The 21,075-nt window shown below is 44.2% G+C and overlaps 1 protein-coding gene across 1 annotated transcript; it reads left to right on the top strand.

The window, feature by feature from the left end:
- The first annotated feature begins 311 nt into the window (after nt 1-311).
- LOC124119808 (L-proline trans-4-hydroxylase-like) lies at nt 312-19,462 on the top strand. Its single transcript, XM_046482454.2, has 9 exons — nt 312-455; nt 3,502-3,583; nt 5,227-5,308; nt 6,633-6,743; nt 8,277-8,368; nt 10,520-10,610; nt 12,266-12,395; nt 16,519-16,670; nt 17,684-19,462. The coding sequence occupies exons 1-9, from the start codon at nt 443-445 to the stop codon at nt 17,822-17,824; spliced, it is 894 nt and encodes a 297-aa protein (XP_046338410.1). The 5' UTR covers nt 312-442; the 3' UTR covers nt 17,825-19,462.
- The last annotated feature ends 1,613 nt before the right edge of the window (nt 19,463-21,075 follow it).

Genomic DNA, 21,075 nt, shown 5'->3' with positions numbered 1-21,075 from the left:
GAACTAAGTGAGGAAGGAGTAAGCTAGCCTATTATATGGTATCTGCTTATACTCCTCATAATAAAATAAAATCTCTCTTTTGTGTAAAACTCCTGAATGTCATTCAAAACCTTCATGTAAAGTAGAAACTATAGTTCAGTGGGTTATGCATGGCAGATCCTTGGTTTAACTACGTTGTGACTTATCGCTCATGATAAAATCTCGCCCACAAAGTGAAATAATACGTTGGTTATGGACTTTTGTTGCGTGCCAACTGACTGCCTCAGCGAAACAGTTAGCGAATACCAGTTTTCGGAGGTCCCCGAGTTCTCCCGGAAAAGGCCGATATTTCTCCGAATGAAAGGTGACCTGTTTCCGGTACCGCACAGCTGATCAGTGGAGATCGAGAGTGTTGTAGTTGTTTTTTGTTGTTGTTGTTGTTGTTTTGAGAAGCCGATTGACGATGCCACTTCGAGGTAATATATCAATTTAAAGATCCTTAACATAACAAGATGATTGTCACTTCTCTTCGCAAAAGATACGTTTGTTGTACATCGATTCAGAATCATCGCACCGACGTGCAGAAGTTTGCGAGAGCCGCGATTGGGTCAAGACTTGTCTTGATTGTCGGGCCCTATGGCAGCTCTCAGCTACTACAGCCACTATCAGGACCCTACTACAGGTAGCTCGGCCTTCGACTTCGTCTGCGAGTTTGTTAGTTACATGTTGTGGTGGCCTAGCTACCATAGAAACTCCAGTCGATCGTTTCGTAAAAATGATTTCCCTTTTTTCATGTTAGCAGCCTTTCTTTGGTTCATCATAAAGCGCTTGTGTAAATTTCCTTTTACTATTCTTCAAGTTTTTATTTTTTAGGCAAATTGCATATAATGCAACAGTTACTACTCACTCGGATCCCTTGTTGTCATCCTTGTTTCATGGTATAACCCTCCACCTGTGTATGTGTTGTCATTCACTTGATCACTTGTTGATGCTCAGTTAATGACTGTATTACAGGTATAATTAGTGGTAGGACTACTCACATTACCTGACAAGGACTGCAAATATGTCAATAACGTTCACCGCTGGCTATGTGGTGTCAAGGTAATAAAGCAATCAGTGGTTCGCATGGTGTCAGGGGTAATTATTTCATCTATCATTGGGTCATCTATCCAGATCTGATGTGGTGAATGTACTGCATGTTATGTAATATGCACGTTTCAGCACAGCCAGCAAGAGAGAAATGATTATTTGATTTGCAAAAAAACAGACCAAAGGATTACCGATAATACGATGATTGATTAAGCACTGCAACAAAACACATGTCAGTTTGGATGCAGCTCTTTATTGTATACCTTTGTTATGATATACAGTTTCTCATTCTTTGATCCTTGATAGGTGTCGCTTCTCGCAGCGCTGCCAGAAAAGCACTGAACATGAGTCGAACCGGTCTAAAATTATAGTCCATAATATGCAATTTTGAATCTGCAAATAAAATTACTAGGGGCTGAAGTGGTGCCTTTTGCTATTGTGGGGGGTCTGTTGATGACTCTTGTTATTCCTTGCCACAATATACTTTGTAGATAGTTGTGGGTTCTTTGGGTGTTAATTCATCATCATTCGTCATTTGTGTTGACATCAAACAGGGATGTGTGGTGTGCATCATGGCCTAATGTTATCATCTATTTGGATTTTTGACCCAGCTACAACCTTTGACCTTCATGTAATACAGTTTCATCTAGTTTACTGCATGTCGTACATCACCTTTGAAACCTCTGAGTCAACACAGCTGAATTCTTTTATGTATGATCCAAGCTATATATATGATAATAATCCTCAGATTAAATTGATACGATTATAGAAGTGGCCACAATGGCAGCCATATTGAAAATGTCATTTCTGCTCATGCCTCAGTCCCAATAGTATAACTATGATTAGAACACTGTGTACCTGTATTTAGGTTTAAATTTACTAAGCGGAAGCAGGCATAAAACATCCATGAACTCTACTGCAGTGAATAATGCATAATAAAACTCTGTGTTTAGCCTTTTGTTAAATAGACATGTATATCCCTGTTGTGAGTCTATGCAATATGTGTTGAACAGCACACAAACAGATACAACTTACTTGTCATCAGGAGATGACATATCCCTCGTTCTGGTGCAATTCGAAAATGGTGTTTGGCTACTTGTACCCGGCTTTCGTTTCTTTGCCATTGGATACTTTCTACCATCACTAGACTGATTTCCGGAAATGAGCACTACCCTCATTTTCAGTCAAGTCCAACTTGTCATCATGAAAATATAAAAAATAAACTTCCTTAATCATCAAAAGGCACCAGTTCACCACTAGACTGATCTGTATTGCAAGTTTCAAAAAGAAATAAGCAAAGATTTTGGAGTTCTGCTCCGGAAACAGCTGATGGACAGACGGAAATGGTGATCGCTATATCCATATTCCCCTGTTTATCAAGTCAACAGCATTTTAAGCAGAATCATAAAGAAAAATGTTTACTCATTAGTTTAAAAATACTGGACTCAAGGGAGTAAAATTATTTTGAATACCCAAAGAAATCTACCAATACCCAATGTGTAATACCAGTAACAATGTCTGTTTTCTAGTGACTTCTGTTTTATCTCCGTGGATGACCGCCTCTGTAATCTCGTGGTAGAGTGTCCATGCGGAAGGTTGTTGGTTTGATCCTTTGGCCGCCTCATACTAAAAGTAAAAGACGTTAAAAGATGGTACTTGTTGCTACCCTGCCTGTCCCTCTTCTGCATTAAGGGGCTAAGACAAGGACTGGTCGGCTTGGAGTCAGTATACAGAGTGGGGTATTCATGTTAAACTGTGGCTTAGTATCTCACTGGGCTAGCACTAAACGTTAGTCCCGACTGGTACAAGCAACCACACACACTCATATGCGCATGCCTGTCACTATATAAGTGCAGTAATCTTGAACACGATGTGAACCACATTTCGCCTCACGTCATCTCCTTAACCTATTTCTTGTTGTTCTTGTCAATGTTGTCTGGCCTTTCTGGCCTTCTATCTAGTACTAATATAATATTTCAGAAATATCTCTACTTCTTATTCTCTTTTGTTGCAAAATATAACATGAGTATCACTTATTGCTGGTACTTAAATATGAGCCACCAATTATCTCAAACATGTTTAGTTACAGTTTATCCTCCAAAACAAGTAGACCCGTGAAGATTCCGGGGTAGAATAGGTCTTCAGCAACCCATACTTGCCGTAAAAGGTGACTATGCTTGTCGTAAAAGGCGACTAACGGGATCGGGTGGTCAGGCTCGCTGACTTGGTTGATGCATGTCATCATATCCCAATTGGGTGGATCGATGCTCATGATATCAATCACTGGATTGTCTGGTCCAGACTCGATTATTTACAGACCGCTGTCATATAGCTGGAATATTGCTGGGTGCGGCGTTAAACAACAAACCAACCAACCAACCAAAACAAGTACATGCTATATCATGGTATATAACCAAATATGTTTTGTTACAGAATACACGTACACAGGCGGTGACCTCGAGGTCACTCCCAAGATGCTGTCGGACTTCAACGAGGCGGGCTACATACTTGTCAGGTACAGTATTTATAAGTCAGTATAAAAACCACCCCAGCCTAGGTTTACATGTATATTATCAACGTTGTTGACAAGCATACAGAGAAAAGTCTGTCAGTGAAGGTTCAACAAACTCATGGTTGCAAACAAAATGTTTGAATGCCCAAGAACGTGACGATGTTCTTATGAACGTTTCATACAACCGGGGAGCACAGGTGGCCAGTCGTCTAAGGTGCCGCAATTCACTGTGCAGAGTTGCATTCCTTGGGCATGCCAGAAACCTATGAATGTTAGTTCGAATCTTGGTTTGCCCCAATTCTTTGCCTTGGTTTGTCAGCACCATACCCATGCTCGTAGGTTTCACCAAAGTGGTAAATGTCTGATACTGGCATCATTTCGGGCTTTCCTTTGCAGTGGAGGACTAAACTCAGATTAACTAAACATGAACTTACCTTGCAAACAACTAAACGTGAAATCCCCTTGTAATCAACTAAACGTGAAATCCCCTTGTAATCAACTAAACCTGAAATCCCCTTGTAATCAACTTAACGTGAAATCCCCTTGTAATGTCATGAACAATGAAAATGTAATTAGATAAAATGAAATGGATTTGAAACTTAAAACGAAGTTGCCGTTTGATTAGCGTATGTTAACAATGTAAATGGGTTACTCTCTCAACTATTTCTATTCTATTCTATTCTATTTCTGTACTATTCTTATTCACTATTTTGTAACTTAGAGAGAGATATCCATTTACTACTTGCACCTATGAACGCCAGAAGCCAACTGAAATTCACTGTTTGCAGAGCATGCGCATTTTACGCTCATTAAGCAAGAAGCACATGCTGCATGTCAACTTTAACGCTTTCTGTGAAGCTGTTGTGTACCTATGAATCAACCACTGTGTCCAGGAACATGACACTTGTTCCCGGACACTGTTCCCGGACGCTTCAGAACAGGCGTTAAACCCAACTCACTGACCAGTTTATTCATACAACCAATTTTAATTATGCCATGAACTGATGGTATTTTAAGAATTTAATGCAACTTAGTGCTTAGTTTTGATCACATCATGCTGAAGTCCAGATTCCCCCCGTGGAGATAACATGGCCTGCCTAGTCCTGATGTTGTTGAAATACTGATGAAAGCTCTGCAAAACATTTTTTGTGATAACTGGCACATGTCATGTCATGTGACAGAAAGGAAGTGGTTCCATTTCACTGAGTTACTGCTGCTATGTATGGATGCTAATTACATTCACGCACTAATTTTAAAACCCCAAAAGACAGTCGAGCAGGTGACCCATAAATTTTGCCTGTCCATTTTAAAAGTTGCCTGCTCACATTCAGACATTATTTATGTTAAAAAATTGCAAAAAATAAGAGACAAATCAAGTTATAATTCAGTTGATGTAATGCAAACAATCACCAGAGAATCTACGAGGCTTTATTATAAAAGTGAATATGTAAGTAGTCTTAACATTATCTGCCAGACAGTTGGGCAGGCAGAGGAAAATTTCATGCAGCCCGACAGAAACAATACCAGCCACGGGCAGGTGTGCAGGCAGTTATTTCAGACACTGCATTCATGTGATAACCCCACCCCAGTAGTACTGAACATGCTGAAAGCTGTGGTTGTATACATCATGGTATGTTGTTATTCAGAGGCCTCCTAGACAGCGAAGAGTTGACGAAGGTCCGTGACACCCTGGAAGGCAGTGATGCCATCATAAAGCATGCATACGGGGTACGGTACGCTTAGATCTCCGATCATATGGCCTTTAAACAGAGCTCTGGTGGACATGATGGAAGTATGTCTTACTTGCCATCATGAAGACTTTAAACATTTGGGCTCTCTCGTTTATTATTATATTTAACATGTTCTATACCTTTTGGTGCATTGCAAGCTGTGACATGGATGTTCAGTGTTGTCTACTTGTCATGAGCAGTTGTCAACAATACACCAAGGTAGTGGGTTTACACTATAACATTGGTGAACAGTATAGTCATCTGATTCATGAACACACCTGAACAGAATGTTGGAGGAAGGTCATGGCACATTGACTGCCGCTCCACCCAAATGGGCTTGGTGTGCATATGCAGCATCTCTCAAACTACAATCCCTGATGTCAAGTCTTTTGGGATGATCCTAGCAATGATCATGATGATGTCTGTCTCAAATAATTCCTATCAAAGTTTTAACCTAGGCACTGTGGCAGCCATATTGAAATTTCAGATTTTGTCCATCACTGGTCCATTCCTCTGCCATTTCTGCATGTATGCAGTGTGTATGGTATATGTGCAGTCTCACATATGTCGATGTGACCTTTCATCTCATGTACCTTAGTGTATCATTCATTTTTCTGCATTTTCTCTGAACCTGCGGAAAGCTATGTTTTTGAACCTGTAATTTTGGGTACAACTCTATTAATGATGTCTCAAAAATCTGTTTACAGAATTCTGATTCAATTTTAAACATGGCCATCCAAAAGCCATAAATAGCAATGTAATTTTTTTTCTTATTTACTGAACACCATGTCACATATTTTGAGTTTAGTACAACTTTGTTCTTGGATTGTCATATGGCGGCTGCTTGGTAAGTAACAAGCCAGGCCGTTGTTGTCAAGGGAGGCGCTGTATTGCTAGTTCCTGCCCTGCCCTCAGTCTGAAGATGAGCCTTGCTGGCCTAGATCAGATAGGGTGACATGCTAACCTTAAGATTGTTGAATAGTTAGAATTTGACCAAAGCGGTGTACTTTTTAACCAAATTCATTTTGAAGCCAGGTCTTTGATTGGCATTTTGAGGTTGAAGTCCATGTTACTTGTGCCTATAATTAAGGCCAGTTGATCTAAGTCTTAATTATGAGTCTCTGGTAATAATTATGGTGTGTAAAAACTGTTAAATGTTTTTGTGATGTAATAAAACATTATATGATTTGTAAGACCATAATTTTGAAGGTCACACTGAGATGAGATTTCTTGTGTTATGTTGGTGTTGAGTTTAGATATATGTGTTGAGGGAGATCTATATTAGAGAGATGCTCTGTGATGGAGAGACTGCTGTGTTTCAGGTTGCTGATGGTGAGGATCGCCAGAGCAAGCTATGCATCTGGAGCCACCCCGGGGATGATGTGACTGGCATGGTGGGGCGGTGTGAGAAGGTTGTCACCACATCGGAGAAGGTGGGCATCACAACAAACACACACCTGCCACAATGCATAGATTACCCAGTGTATGGTCATGATCATGTCTCCATGCTATGTTGACAAATCCCCTCAAACCATCATACCCACTCACCACCATAGCTTTGGTTTGAAAGTGATGTCACATCCTCCTTTGTCCTAGCACAGATTAATGGGAAAACTCTTTATGCATTGTGCTATTCAAATTTTGCTTAAATTATGCTATGGTCAGGGGTGTATCTAGACCTGATCTGAGGTCGATATTCAGTCCCGAGTTTGGAGAAAAGGTCAGTAAAATTTCCCAAATTGCAATTTAACATTTCCCAATTCATGCTATTATAGCTATAACTAATGTTATGGCTTTTTAAAGGTGTCATAAGAGGCTTTAACATGTTTAATGCTTTGTTTCTTTGCATGAATGCAATGTTACAATTTGCTGTTAAAATGCCCCTGAGCTTAGAAAAATAAGAACTTTAATAGAAATCCCAAGTTTGAACACAATAACAATTTCTTTCCAATCTTCCTGCCAAGAGCACTTTGAATCCTAGATAAATCACTGGTAGTAGATGGATCCAGGGTATTTGTTCCAGACAGTAATGCAGCTGCTTCCATGAATGGGGTTTAGTAGTGCTGACAGCTGAAGGTTCCAGGTATTTACATGCCAAGGTAGCACACTTTTCGCAAGGCTTGACATGGAATGTTTGCTGCAACTTTGTATCAAGCTGTTCTGTTTTGTAATTTGATAGCAAATATTTCGCTACAAGTTGATAAAAGTTTGAAACTCCAATGATTGCCTGACTTTGATCGATGATATATTTGATCTTAATGGACACAAGGGTGAGATTCACTTGATCATCAAAAGTCGTTCTTCCAACTTTTTCAGATTATAATCATGATAACCAATAATAAGAAGTGTTTTGAGTGTAACAAGTACAGCTAACCAGCTTCAGTGGCAGAGCATTCTTATGATCTGGGTTAGAATAGGTCTTCAGCAACCCACTCTTGTCATAAGAGGCGACTATGCTTGTCATAAGAGGCAACTAATAGGATCACTTGGTCAGGCTCGCTGACTTGGGTGATGTATGTCATCATATCCCATTTGAGTGGATCGATGCTCAAATCAGTGGCAGAGAGTGAGTGAGTTTTATCACAACGTGTCAGCTTAATATTGGAGGAAAACCCAAAGTGATGCAAGTCTTCTGACATTTACCATTTTGGTTAAATCAAAGAGCCATATATGGCGTTAACAAACCCAGATACATAATCAGAGAGAACCGGGATTTGATCAGTGGCAAAGACGTAAGTGATGTCATTTGATTGTGACTGCCTTTGATTGTGGTCTGCAAAGCATTGTGATGCAGTTTCATTGTAGAGCTGTCCCTTGATCTCACCCAAGCAATATCTCCTCTGGTAACTAGGGATGAAAACATATGTTCCAATGTCATGTTTATTTTTAAAAGGTCTGAGGTCAAAAGGACTGTAATATTATTGGCTGTTGTGTAAAAAAAAACCAAGCCTTCTTTTCATTTCCAGTTGCTTGGTGGTGAAGTTTATCACTACCACACCAAGCTGATGATGAAGGAAGCATTTACTGGAGGCAAGCATGTCTGGCATCAGGATTATGGGTAGGTTGGCTGAAGAACTGCTTCACACACTGGGGGCAAGCATGGCTGGTAGGTTGGCTGAAGAACTACTGCTTCACACACTGGGGGCAGGCATGGCAGGTAGGTTGGCTGAAGAACTGCTTCACACACTGGGGGCAGGCATGGCTGGTAGGTTGGCTGAAGAACTACTGCTTCACACACTGGGGGCAGGCATGGCAGGTAGGTTGGCTGAAGAACTGCTTCACACACTGGGGGCAGGCATGGCTGGTAGGTTGGCTGAAGAACTACTGCTTCACACACTGGGGGCAGGCATGGCAGGTAGGTTGGCTGAAGAACTGCTTCACACACTGGGGGCAGGCATGGCTGGTAGGTTGGCTGAAGAACTACTGCTTCACACACTGGGGGCAGGCATGGCAGGTAGGTTGGCTGAAGAACTGCTTCACACACTGGGGGCAAGCATGGCAGGTAGGTTGGCTGAAGAACTACTTTACACACTGGGGGCAAGCATGGCTGGGTAGGTTGGCTGAAGTACTGCCTCACACACTGGGGGCAAGCATGGCAGGTAGGTTGGCTGAAGTACTGCCTCACACACTGGGGGCAAGCATGGCTGGTAGGTTGGCTGAAGAACTACTGCTTCACACACTGGGGGCAAGCATGGCTGGGTAGGTTGGCTGAAGTACTGCCTCACACACTGGGGGCAAGCATGGCTGGTAGGTTGGCTGAAGAACTACTGCTTCACACACTGGGGGCAAGCATGGCTGGTAGGTTGGCTGAAGAAGTACTGCCTCACACACTGGGGGCAAGCATGGCTGGGTAGGTTGGCTGAAGAAGTACTGCCTCACACACTGGGGGCAAGCATGGCAGGTAGGTTGGCTGAAGAACTGCTTCACACACTGGGGGCAAGCATGGCTGGTAGGTTGGCTGAAGAACTACTGCTTCACACACTGGGGGCAAGCATGGCTGGGTAGGTTGGCTGAAGAAGTACTGCCTCACACACTGGGGGCAAGCATGTCTTGGTAGGTTGGCTGAAGAAGTACTGCCTCACACACTGGGGGCAAGCATGGCTGGTAGGTTGGCTGAAGAAGTACTGTTTCACACACTGGGGGCAAGCATGGCTGGTAGGTTGGCTGAAGAAGTACTGTTTCACACACTGGGGGCAAGCATGACTGGTAGGTTGGCTGAAGAAGTACTGTCTCACACACTGAGGGCAAGCATGTCTTGGTAGGTTGGCTGAAGAACTTCTGCCTCACACACTGGGGGCAAGCATGGGTGGGTAGGTAGGCTGAAGAACTACTGCTTCACACACTGGGGGCAAGCATGTCTTGGTAGGTTGGCTGAAGAACTACTGCTTCACACACTGGGAGCAAGCCTGTCTTGGTAGGTTGGCTGAAGTACTGCCTCACACACTGGGGGCAAGCCTGTCTTGGTAGGTTGGCTGAAGAACTACTGCCTCACACACTGGGGGCAAGCATGTCTTGGTAGGTTGGCTGAAGAACTACTGCTTCACACACTGGGGGCAAGCATGGCTGGGTAGCTGGGATGGAGGATGGAGGGGCAAGCATGGCTGGGTTGCTGGGGTGAAGGATGGAGGGGCAAGCATGGCTGGGTAGCTGGGGTGAAGGATGGAGGTGCAAGCATGGCTGGGTAGCTGGGGTGGAGGATGGAGGGGCAAGCATGGCTGGGTAGCTGGGGTGAAGGATGGAGGGGCAAGCATGGCTGGGTTGCTGGGGTGAAGGATGGAGGGGCAAGCATGGCTGGGTAGCTGGGGTGAAGGATGGAGGGGCAAGCATGGCTGGGTAGCTGGGGTGAAGGATGGAGGGGCAAGCATGGCTGGGTTGCTGGGGTGAAGGATGGAGGGGCAAGCATGGCTGGGTAGCTGGGGTGAAGGATGAAGGGGTAAGCATGGCTGGGTAGCTTGGCTGAAGGATGGAGGTACACATTGTGGGCAATCTTGTATGACATTAGGACTACATGGACTGTGTGTATATGTTGGTGAAGACTTTCTAGAATGTATGAGAAAAGGTCGACAAGTGATTGATATGCCTTGGGAAACAAGGACAGTAAGCAAACAGTTGCTTTCATGTTGTTTGTGTGAAATTAAGTTACTTGAAAGTAGCACAGCTAAAGAAATGTACCATGTTATTGTAAGATGTGGTGATGCTGTTCTTCCAGATACTGGTACAAAAATGGCTGCCTCTTCCCTGACATGTTGACTGTCTTCATCTCCATCGATGCATGTACCAAGGCTAATGGCTGCCTTCAGGTCAGGCACTTTGTTTACAATGGCTTTATGATTTTAGAATAATACATATGCAAGAGATTAGCTCCTTGGTTCATTAAGCTTTAGTGATTGTCTTCACTGTAGCTAGCCAATCAGTTAATAGTCTGGAGAGAGAGGGGGGTGTTTGTGTTTGACTGGGGAGAGGTGCCTGGGATTTTATCTAGTTATAATGCTTCAGGCTGTTCAGAAGAAAATAAATTGCCTGCCAAAAAAATTACATTGTTGCAAGGTGTTTTTCTTAGAAAAACATTCAGGCTCATAGGTTTAAATAAAATCTGAGGCCAGCTCAGATGCAAATCAGGTTGTTCCCCAGCCACCAGACCGTAGTGAGTCACTGGTTGTCCTATGGAGCCATTGTAGTTCCTCAAGCCAAAGAAGCTATGAAGCTGAAACTTTGCATGGGTGGTCTCACCAAAGAACTATATACAGTCAAGTCCTTTTACTCCGACATTGTTGGTGCATATGATTATGTCGGATTAACGAGTATGTCGGATAAGCAAAATTAGGTAGTATAAACGTTCGTGACCGAAATAGGACAACTACACGTTAGATAACGATAAGAACACGTAGGAAAATGAAAAATGAAATATTCATATTGTTGTGTTACATTGTCAGCGGAATATGTTTTCTAATCATGCAAACACTAAAGTTTAACACAAAACTACTGTTACGGACTGTATGACAGATTCAAAATTGACTGATTTTAAAGCATATTAATTTTTTTGGGAAGTCGCTAATTTGAAACTAATGCCGCAATGCTTAAGAAAGCTGCTTTCTTAGTGGCTAATGTCAACTTCCTGTAAGTAATTTCACTGGTCGGTCAAAGTTCGCGAAAGGTCGTTCTGAGGTGACCTGTAATGGGATGTCCTCAGTGGTAGCAGGACTTGTATCCGAGTTAAATGAGATTGAGGTAATCTAGGCATGTGATTAATTCTGTTTTTGTGTTTTTTAAAGCAGTAATTGTATATTGTTAAGCAAGTTTATCTCTGCAGCCGTTGAAATATGCAGCTACTCGCCAACTCGTCTCGCATCAAAACACGGGGCTGTGTACGCTCTGGCAGATGACCACGGAGTACGCTGATCACTGTCGGATTAACGAGACTGATTAATGAGTGATTTCAGCAATTCATTGCAAATTAGATGTGTCGGAGTCGGAATGCGAGACTGTCGGATTAACGGGTTTAAAGAGCACTGATTTAATCGGTTCCAATCATTTGTGTCGGATAAAGCCGATTGTCGGATTAACAAGACTTGACTGTATAGTTATTACCTTTCCATGGTAGCCATTTTGACAAAAGTATTTCTGATGTATTTGGGAAAGTGACCAGAATGCAGAGAATTCTTCCCAGTACAGTTTGCACCAACAGTGTGTAGAGCTCACCTTAACTGATGGTGCCCTGTCTGCCACTCTGTCCGTCTATCCAGCCTTTGTAATCACTTAACATTCTTATACTCTTTACATCTCCTTTTAACGCCTGTGCTTGGATGATACCTGCAATTGTCTCACAGATTTAATTTAATGTTTTTATTGACCAACAATACATTTCTGGCCAATGAGTCACGGAGTAGGTTTGATAGATAAATGAGGTCATGAGGTGTACAAAACAAAAGGAAACATACCTTCTGCTTTAACTTAGATTCTAGAGGGGTCTCATCGCTGTGGTCGGATAGAGCACCTGTTTGTTGGAGACCAGACCGGGGCTGACCTGGCCCGGGTCAAGGAGCTGCAGGGCCAGCTGGAGCAGCTGCATGTGGAGATGAAGCCTGGTGAGGACACCCACAGAGTAGGGGAGGGTAGTGTCGGGGGTGGAGGGAGGTAGTGTCTGGGGTGGAGGGAGGGTAGTGTCTGGGGTGGATAGGGTAGTGTCTTGGGTGGCAATGTAGTGTCTTGAGTAGATAGGGTAATGTCTGGGGTGGATGGGGGGTAGTGTTTTGGGTGGATGGAGGTAGTGTCTGGGGTGGATAGGGTAGTGTCTGGGGTAGATGGAGGTAGTGTCTGGGGTGAATGGAGGTAGTGTCTGGGGTGGAGGGAGGTAGTGGCTGGGGTGGATGGAGGTAGTGTCTGGGGTGGAGGGAGGTAGTGTCTGGGGTGGAGGGAGGTAGTGTCTGGGGTAGATGGAAGTAGTGTCTGGGGTGGAGGAATGTAGTGTCTGGGGTAGATGGAGGTAGTGTCTGGGGTAGATGGAGGTAGTGGCTTGGGGCAGTGTCTGGGGTGGAGGGAGGTAGTGGCTGGGGGTAGTGTCTGGGGTGGATGGAGGTAGTGTCTGGGGTGGAGGGAGGTAGTGTCTGGGGTTGAGGGAGGTAGTGTCTGGGGTGGAGGGAGGTAGTGTCTGGGGTGGGGGGAGGTAGTGTCTGGGGTAGATGGAGTTAGTGGCTGGGGGTAGTGTCTGGGGTGGAGGGAGGTAGTGTCTGGGGTGGAGGGAGGTAGTGTTTGGGGTGGGGGGAGGTAGTGTCTGGGGTAGATGGAGGTAGTGGCTTGGGGCAGTGTCTGGGGTGGAGGGAGGTAGTGTCTGGGGTGGAGGGAGGTAGTGTCTGGGGTGGGGGGAGGTAGTGTTTGGGGTGGGGGGAGGTAGTGTCTGGGGTAGATGGAGGTAGTGGCTTGGGGCAGTGTCTGGGGTGGGGGGAGGTAGTGTTTGGGGTGGGGGGAGGTAGTGTCTGGGGTAGATGGAGGTAGTGGCTTGGGGCAGTGTCTGGGGTGGAGGGAGGTAGTGTCTGGGGTGGAGGGAGGTAGTGTCTGGGGTGGGGGGAGGTAGTGTTTGGGGTGGGGGGAGGTAGTGTCTGGGGTAGATGGAGGTAGTGGCTGGGGGCAGTGTCTGGGGTGGAGGTGTCGCAGAGGCTTATGCAGGGTAATGGAGAGACACAAAAGCATGCTGTTTTTACAACCGGATTTATTCCAATGATGGTCCACAATCAGTGGTTATGATGATGAAGAAACCCTAAAACACAATATTTACAAAATGTAGGCAAACATTATAACCAATAGATCATTAAAAGAATACTGCCATTATACATCTATTACATGTGTTTGATATACCAATCAATAAGATATAATGTGAACACTTACTTTACATTTAGTACGGTAAAGCATGTTATGGAGGATATCTCCTCAGTGAGGATGATATCACTGAATACACTACAAAGCAATTAAATAATACTATATTAAGCAATATACCATTACAATAGTATAGACAATTATGCCATGACATGTTGACATAAATACATGTATTACTAAGGGAAGTAACCCTCACCTCGTCTAAGGGACGGAGGCCAAACCACCAGATGTCATCAAAACTGGTCATGCAGTATCTTACGTGACCTGATAAATGATATATAACTACATAAATCTTACTGGTATGGTAAACATCACATACATTGTATACATGGCATGTGAAACTCATCTAGCAGTATAAAAATCAACATTTTTAGGCATTTCATATGTATTGATAAAAATCAACAAATATACTGTTTTGGTATTTTACACTTTCATGATAAAATAGTACCAATACATGCTTAAATCTAGTACACTCATTATGCATATACCTCAGTGGTAACATCTTACAATATGTAAATATATATTGCACTAACATGAATATACTGATAATTCATGTTTATAACATATACATGATATACTGTTCTTATGGAACATAAATGACTTAATATGAGTGTACTAAAATACATTATATATACTAGAAAACTAAGCACAATGATAATAAATATAATTAACTCACCCCAAACGGAGCTGTCCTTTCCCAGTGAGAGTTGTGACTAGAAATGGTGCACATAGTAAAGGTATGAAGTACATGACCAAGGTGGTCATGTGACGCGGGAAATACAAAGCCAGGCCAAGCTGACCGGCAGAGAGCAATAGGCTAGGCTGAGACCGCAGTAGCCTTAGCAGAAAGAATCAATCACCACATGTTAGATTATGTTACTGAGGTGTGAGTTAGTGGACTAAGTAAACTAATTTATTTAATAAATACACTAATCCTAAAATACCTATGTTTTGGATAAGTTTATACTAAACTACTTTTAAAATAATCCCAAATATATACATCCTGCCACAGAGGGAGGTAGTGTCTTGGATAGATGGAGGTAGTGTCTGGGGTGGAGGGAGGTAGTGGCTGGGGGCAGTGTCTTGGATAGATGGAGGTAGAGGCTGGGGGTAGTGCCTGGGGTGGAGGGAGGTAGTGGCTGGGGGCAGTGTCTTGGATAGATGGAGGTAGTGGCTGGGGGTAGTGCCTGGGGTGGAGGGAGGTAGTGGCTGGGGTTGAGGGAGGTAGTGGCTGGGGGCAGTGTCTGGGGTGGAGGGAGGTAGTGGCTGGGGGTAGTGTCTGGGGTGGAGGGAGGTAGTGGCTGGGGGCAGTGTCTTGGATAGATGGAGGTAGTGGCTGGGGGTAGTGCCTGGGGTGGAGGGAGGTAGTGGCTGGGGTCAGTGTCTTGGATAGATGGAGGTAGTGGCTGGGGGTAGTGCCTGGGGTGGAGGGAGGTAGTGGCTGGGGGCAGTGTCTGGGGTGGAGGGAGGTAGTGGCTGGGGGTAGTGTCTGGGGTGGAGGGAGGTAGTGGCTGGGGGCAGTGTCTTGGATAGATGGAGGTAGTGGCTGGGGGTAGTGCCTGGGGTGGAGGGAGGTAGTGGCTGGGGGTAGTGGCTGGGGTAGATTGAGGTAATGGCTGGGGGTAGTGTCTGGGGTTGAGGGAGGTAGTGGCTGGGGGCAGTGTCTTGGATAGATGGAGGTAGTGCCTGGGGTGGAGGGAGGTAGTGGCTGGGGGCAGTGTCTTGGATAGATGGAGGTAGTGGCTGGGGGTAGTGTCTGAGGTGGAGGGAGGTAGTGGCTGGGGGCATTGTCTTGGATAGATGGAGGTAGTGGCTGGGGGTAGTGCCTGGGGTGGAGGGAGGTAGTGGCTGGGGGCAGTGTCTTGGGTGGAGGGAGGTAGTGGCTGGGGGTAGTGTCTGGGGTGGAGGGAGGTAGTGGCTGGGGGCAGTGTCTGGGGTGGAGGGAGGTAGTGGCTGGGGGTAGTGTCTGGGGTGGAGGGAGGTAGTGGCTGGGGTGGAGGGAGATAGTGGCTGGGGGCAGTGTCTGGGGTGGAGGGAGGTAGTGGCTGGGGGCAGTGTCTGGGGTGGAGGGAGGTAGTGGCTGGGGGTAGTGTCTGGGGTGGAGGGAGGTAGTGGCTGGGGGCAGTGTCTTGGATAGATAGAGGTAGTGGCTGGGGGTAGTGCCTGGGGTGGAGGGAGGTAGTGGCTGGGGGCAGTGTCTTGGATAGATGGAGGTAGTGGCTGGGGGTAGTGCCTGGGGTGGAGGGAGGTAGTGGCTGGGGGCAGTGTCTGGGGTGGAGGGAGGTAGTGGCTGGGGGTAGTGGCTGGGGTGGAGGGAGGTAGTGGCTGGGGTGGAGGGAGGTAGTGGCTGGGGGCAGTGTCTGGGGTGGAGGGAGGTAGTGGCTGGGGGCAGTGTCTGGGGTGGAGGGAGGTAGTGGCTGGGGGTAGTGTCTGGGGTGGAGGGAGGTAGTGGCTGGGGGCAGTGTCTTGGATAGATGGAGGTAGTGGCTGGGGGTAGTGCCTGGGGTGGAGGGAGGTAGTGGCTGGGGGCAGTGTCTTGGATAGATGGAGGTAGTGGCTGGGGGCAGTGTCTGGGGTGGAGGGAGGTAGTGGCTGGGGGTAGTGTCTGGGGTGGATGGAGGTAGTGGCTGGGGTGGAGGGAGGTAGTGGCTGGGGGCAGTGTCTGGGGTGGAGGGAGGTAGTGGCTGGGGGTAGTGGCTGGGGTAGATTGAGGTAATGGCTGGGGGTAGTGTCTGGGGTTGAGGGAGGTAGTGTCTGGGGTATGTGTAATTGTTTACGGGGAGATACAGTGAGTAATGGTACACTGCTGCTATAACCTAGAGAGTGCTGTGTCCACAGGTGATGGCCTGTTCTTCCACAGTAACCTGCTGCATACCTCCAGCGCCAACACCAGCCCCGACCGCCGCTGGGCCTTCCTGTGTGCCTACAACCGTGCAAGCAACAACCCTGTGTACGAGCATCACCATCCCCAGTACACCCCACTAGTCAAGGTGAGATGGAGGGAGTGACCTCCCTCTGTGGAACTCTCAGGGTCATGATCAGTCTACCTCAAGTCAAAATCAAATGGAAAGTTGGACCAAATCATTTTATAAGTAAGGACTTCCAACTGCAATTGGATTTCTCAACCAAGTGCTTGTGAGAGAGTTCATACCTGATATACTTCATTTATGCCCCTGTGGAAAATTTCCAACTTGTGAGTGGATGACCTGAAGGTATGAACTGGCCATAAAAATGTTTGTGTACACAATAACTTGAGTACCTGTTATGTGCCATACCTGGGTTAAATGTCAAAGTCAGTTTGAAATGACTTGTGAATAGTTTCATTCAAAAAGTATAAGCAGTTTAGTATCCAGACTTTATGTTTGTGTCACCACCTATGTGTACAAAAATAATGTTCTCGCTTATGGATGGATGACCTTGAAGTTCAAAGTCACTCAGTGTTTAGTCTTAAAGAGGCTTCTGGATAATATGGCTTGAGCATTAATGATTTTATTTGATTTGATGAAATCTAATTTACAGGACCCCAAAGGCGGGATCTTGACTGTTACAACTTTCGATTGACCTCCATATGAGGTCAAGGCAGCTTGTACTAGTTCGGACTGATGCCAATTTATAGTGCTGGCCCACTGAGATACCATGCCGCAGTTTAACAAAAATACCCCACTCAGGCACAGTGTACTGACTTTGAGCCGAACAGTTGTTAATAGCCCCTTAAAAGCACTCAACAACCAACAGTGAAAAAGACCAAAATATAACATAGCATCTCAGTAAATGTCCCGTGTTGGATAAGTGGCAAACTGGATCAGTACATACTTTTGAGTCAGTCCCTTAATTTGCCACTTACGGAGTGAGCTCCTTCCTGTGCCTGAGATGGGTAATTTGTCATGATGTCAAGCAATGGCCAACTGCTCTGTTATAGGATATTTAGGATCTGTAGCCCATTGTGTGTGTCAGTGTTGGAGGCTGCCCGGGCAATCCACTATAAGGGTCTGTGTATCTCCAGGTGTCCAACAGCGCCATCAAAGAGTGTGTCAACCTGACCGACACAACAGGGAAGGACTTTGTGGACCCAGATAAAGACAACACAGTGAAGAAGGGGGACACAGCTGCCCCCAGCACAAAGCGACAGAAGGTGGCAGCATAGCCTCCTCCCTCCTCCTCCTCCTCCTCCGCTAGCCTCCTGGTTGCTGGGCCTGAACACACACAGAGCATGTCTAGCATCACTGCCATCAGTCATCCAAGCCTTGACTGGAGCCTGACATATACATAACAGCCAAATGGGACAAGTCTTTTTTTCACTCATTTTGACTACAACTTTTTCTTTAAACTCACCATACACGCTTTATATCTCTTTTTTCTTTTTTTTGCCAAATGTTTGTGGTCGATATGACATTATGCAAGAAATGTTGAAATGAGATTTGCTTGATTAACATGATCATCATCATAAAAAAAAGCTCTTGAAATAAAAAAATAAATAATGTTAAAAAACACAGCAATATTTCATGGCAAGATTTAGGACAGGTTGAAACATTAGCAGCAGAAACAAAAGTTCTGGCCTGGAACTGAAACACTACCATGATTACCAGCAGCCTTACTCAGAGTGTGTTATGCATTGTTATCACAGTTCTCAGAGATGGCAACCATTGCAATTTAGCCAGAATCATGATATTTGAATCCAATTTGGCCTATCCTGTGTACAGTATATATAATTTTATTGAAACATATCCAGTAATCAAAACAATACAGCCCGTCAATCTGACAATGATTACAATGGCCTGAGTTCGGGGTCAGCATCTCTGAGTCCATTGTTGCACTGGTGGTGGAGGCGGGAGGCTAGGCATGTGGTTCAGAAGGGTAGCAGGGTATCCCCGCTGTCCTCATGCTGATGCCTTACCACTACATCATGTCGTCATGTTGTATAAGATATAATAACCAAGATTTGTACTCCCTTCAATCATGACATGATACTGACCACTGTTGTCTTGTTACAGTCATCAAGATATCACATTAGATTACTTGAAACACATCAATCTATGCAATATCTCGTTCCTGCATGATCATGATTATGTCAGAAAAAACATGTTTGTCAAAAACGGACTGAAAATACACACTTTTAGCTTATTTTTGAAGTTCTGTATAGAGGATTATGTGTATTTTGAGTCAACCATGTTCTTCTGATCATGCTGACATTGGTATAAAGCTACCACCATATTAATACTATATGAGGTGAGGTGAGGTGAAATGGGGTTTAACGTCGCGTCCAAGATTATTGCACACATATAGCGACGTGCATGCACTTGTGTGTGTGTGGCTGCTTGTACTAGTCCGGAATGATGCCGATTTATAGTGCTAGCCCACTGAGATACCATGCCGTAATTTAACTATTTATAGCTAATGTTCAAGTCATTTGTTCAAAATGTAATGAAATTGGTACATGTGAAATTACTAGGTCAAACTTCAAATACTTCTTCCCGCTAATGATAATTGTTCAAGATGCTTGAACCTAATTTTCTATGTGGCCACCATGTCTGCCATATTAAAAATTATATTTATGGCAATTTTATACATAACTAGTTTGTAATTGGGAATAATATATATGTTCCTGATTTTCTCCCTAATGTTTTATGTTTTGACCTCGACTTGACCTCTGAAAGTTGAAGCTTGTTATGGCCATTACTCTGCCATTTTGTTTCAAAATGTAATGAACTTTGGTATGTGTGTGGTTTGTTTTGGAATTCAACACCTATGTTTCACTCTTTGCAAATTAAATATTTTGCCTTGACCATTCTTTTTTATTGTCTCAATATTCATACTGACCCTGTAAACTTCTCCCCTTCTGAGGATCTGTGTTTCTCCTTATGCTGTTATGAGGACATCACATTTTGTTCAAATGATGTTTTAGTGTTTAGTCATCAGTACTGGTATTCATGTGGAAATTGCTCTTGAATATTGATGGCAACTTTGGCTAAGTGACTCTCTTTGTTGACATTTTGCTGAATACATATCCAGATTTATTATTGAAGTGCAGATGAAGTCAACAGTATCTCCAGGTATCCTGGTCTGATACACCTACAACTCTTACAGTAGTCACTGCACCAGTGTCATCTGCTGTCACTACTCGGGAGGGGGCACGGGTGGCCCAGTCGTCTAAGGCGCCGTGATTCACTGTGCAGAGTTGTGTCCCTTGGACACGCCAGAAACCTATGATTGTGGGTTCGAATCCCAGTTCGCCCCGATTATGTTTCTAGGTTTGTCAGCACCATACCCTTGCTCGTGGGTTTCACCAAAGTGGTAAACGTCAGAGACCTGCATCACTTGGGGCTTTCCTCCCACATTGAGCTGACACGCCGCGATATAACTGGAATACAGTTAAAAGCGGCGTTAAACCCAACTCACTCACTCACTCAGTACTCCGGAGAATCATAATACATTGTATTACACCTTTACACTGTACTCTTGATTACATTCCTACCACACTGACATTTTATTCCGGTCATACAGGAAGTTTCACACATGTTCTACCTTGTGTAACTGTCTAAAGAGGGATTTTGTGATGGGTCTATATTAAAACATGGGGCTTCGTTATTTTGTTGTTTTGTTTTTTCTTTTGATGGAGGGGAGAGAAAGGATACTTGCAATGTATTTGTTCTGGTCAGAACAAAGTCTCTGTGTGTGAAAATTCCTATTTGAAATTTCTGTTAACCTTTTTGAAGACAACAAATTCATTAATAAAATGGTTATTTTGTACCTATCTCTGTTATCATGGTAAAAACAATTCTCATTTTCTGTTAAGTCTTCAGGATCCTTAATCCTGACAGCTGTAGTATTCACTAGCAATGTAGCCTTTTTGTTTGATATATTTGACATAAACACAGTCATTTCTTGGAATTCTCGTGCAGCAGTACTAACGGTTTCGGTTGTGTTTTGGGCTCTGCATTCCATCCTTACTGTCATAATTACTTGTCTTCACGTTTGCCTTTATCATTAATTAACTATCAAGATTTGTTTCATGCTTTTCTTTTCCATCATATTCTTTTGTTTTTCTTTTAGATTATGTTGATTTGTATTGCGATTGTATGTCTTAGTTTCCCTGTTTTTAATGTTGCACATTAACAATATATATAGGAACGTCGCTCATAAACACACCCGAACATTTGTTCCTGTCAACCATAACTTTTTACTTCAGGGTCGGAACATATTCATTGCAATTTTTTTTTATTTAATCCTGATCTTTTTCCCAGGTTGGAACTAACTTTGGGCGGAACTAAAACATGTTTCCAACTTTTCCCAAATGTTCAGATCATTTGGAATACATTCAACTTTCGCATTTTTGGTATGAATATTGGACATGGGATATTCCTACACGTTATAGGTGTTACCAATTTTACTTTTTTA

Source organism: Haliotis rufescens, unplaced genomic scaffold, assembly GCF_023055435.1.
Source record: "Haliotis rufescens isolate VD_foot unplaced genomic scaffold, xgHalRufe1.0.p SCAF_8, whole genome shotgun sequence".
In the NCBI taxonomy this organism is placed as follows: domain Eukaryota; kingdom Metazoa; phylum Mollusca; class Gastropoda; order Lepetellida; family Haliotidae; genus Haliotis; species Haliotis rufescens.
Note: the sequence above shows the minus strand (reverse complement) of the source record. Positions and strands in the feature narration are given on the sequence as shown.

Excerpts from the sequence above, each read along its gene's own strand:
- LOC124119808 (XM_046482454.2), top strand. Across the intron at positions 6,744-8,276 it reads TTGTCACCACATCGGAGAAG|TTGCTTGGTGGTGAAGTTTA; the intron begins GTGGGCATCACA and ends TTTCATTTCCAG. Across the intron at positions 12,396-16,518 it reads GCATGTGGAGATGAAGCCTG|GTGATGGCCTGTTCTTCCAC; the intron begins GTGAGGACACCC and ends CTGTGTCCACAG.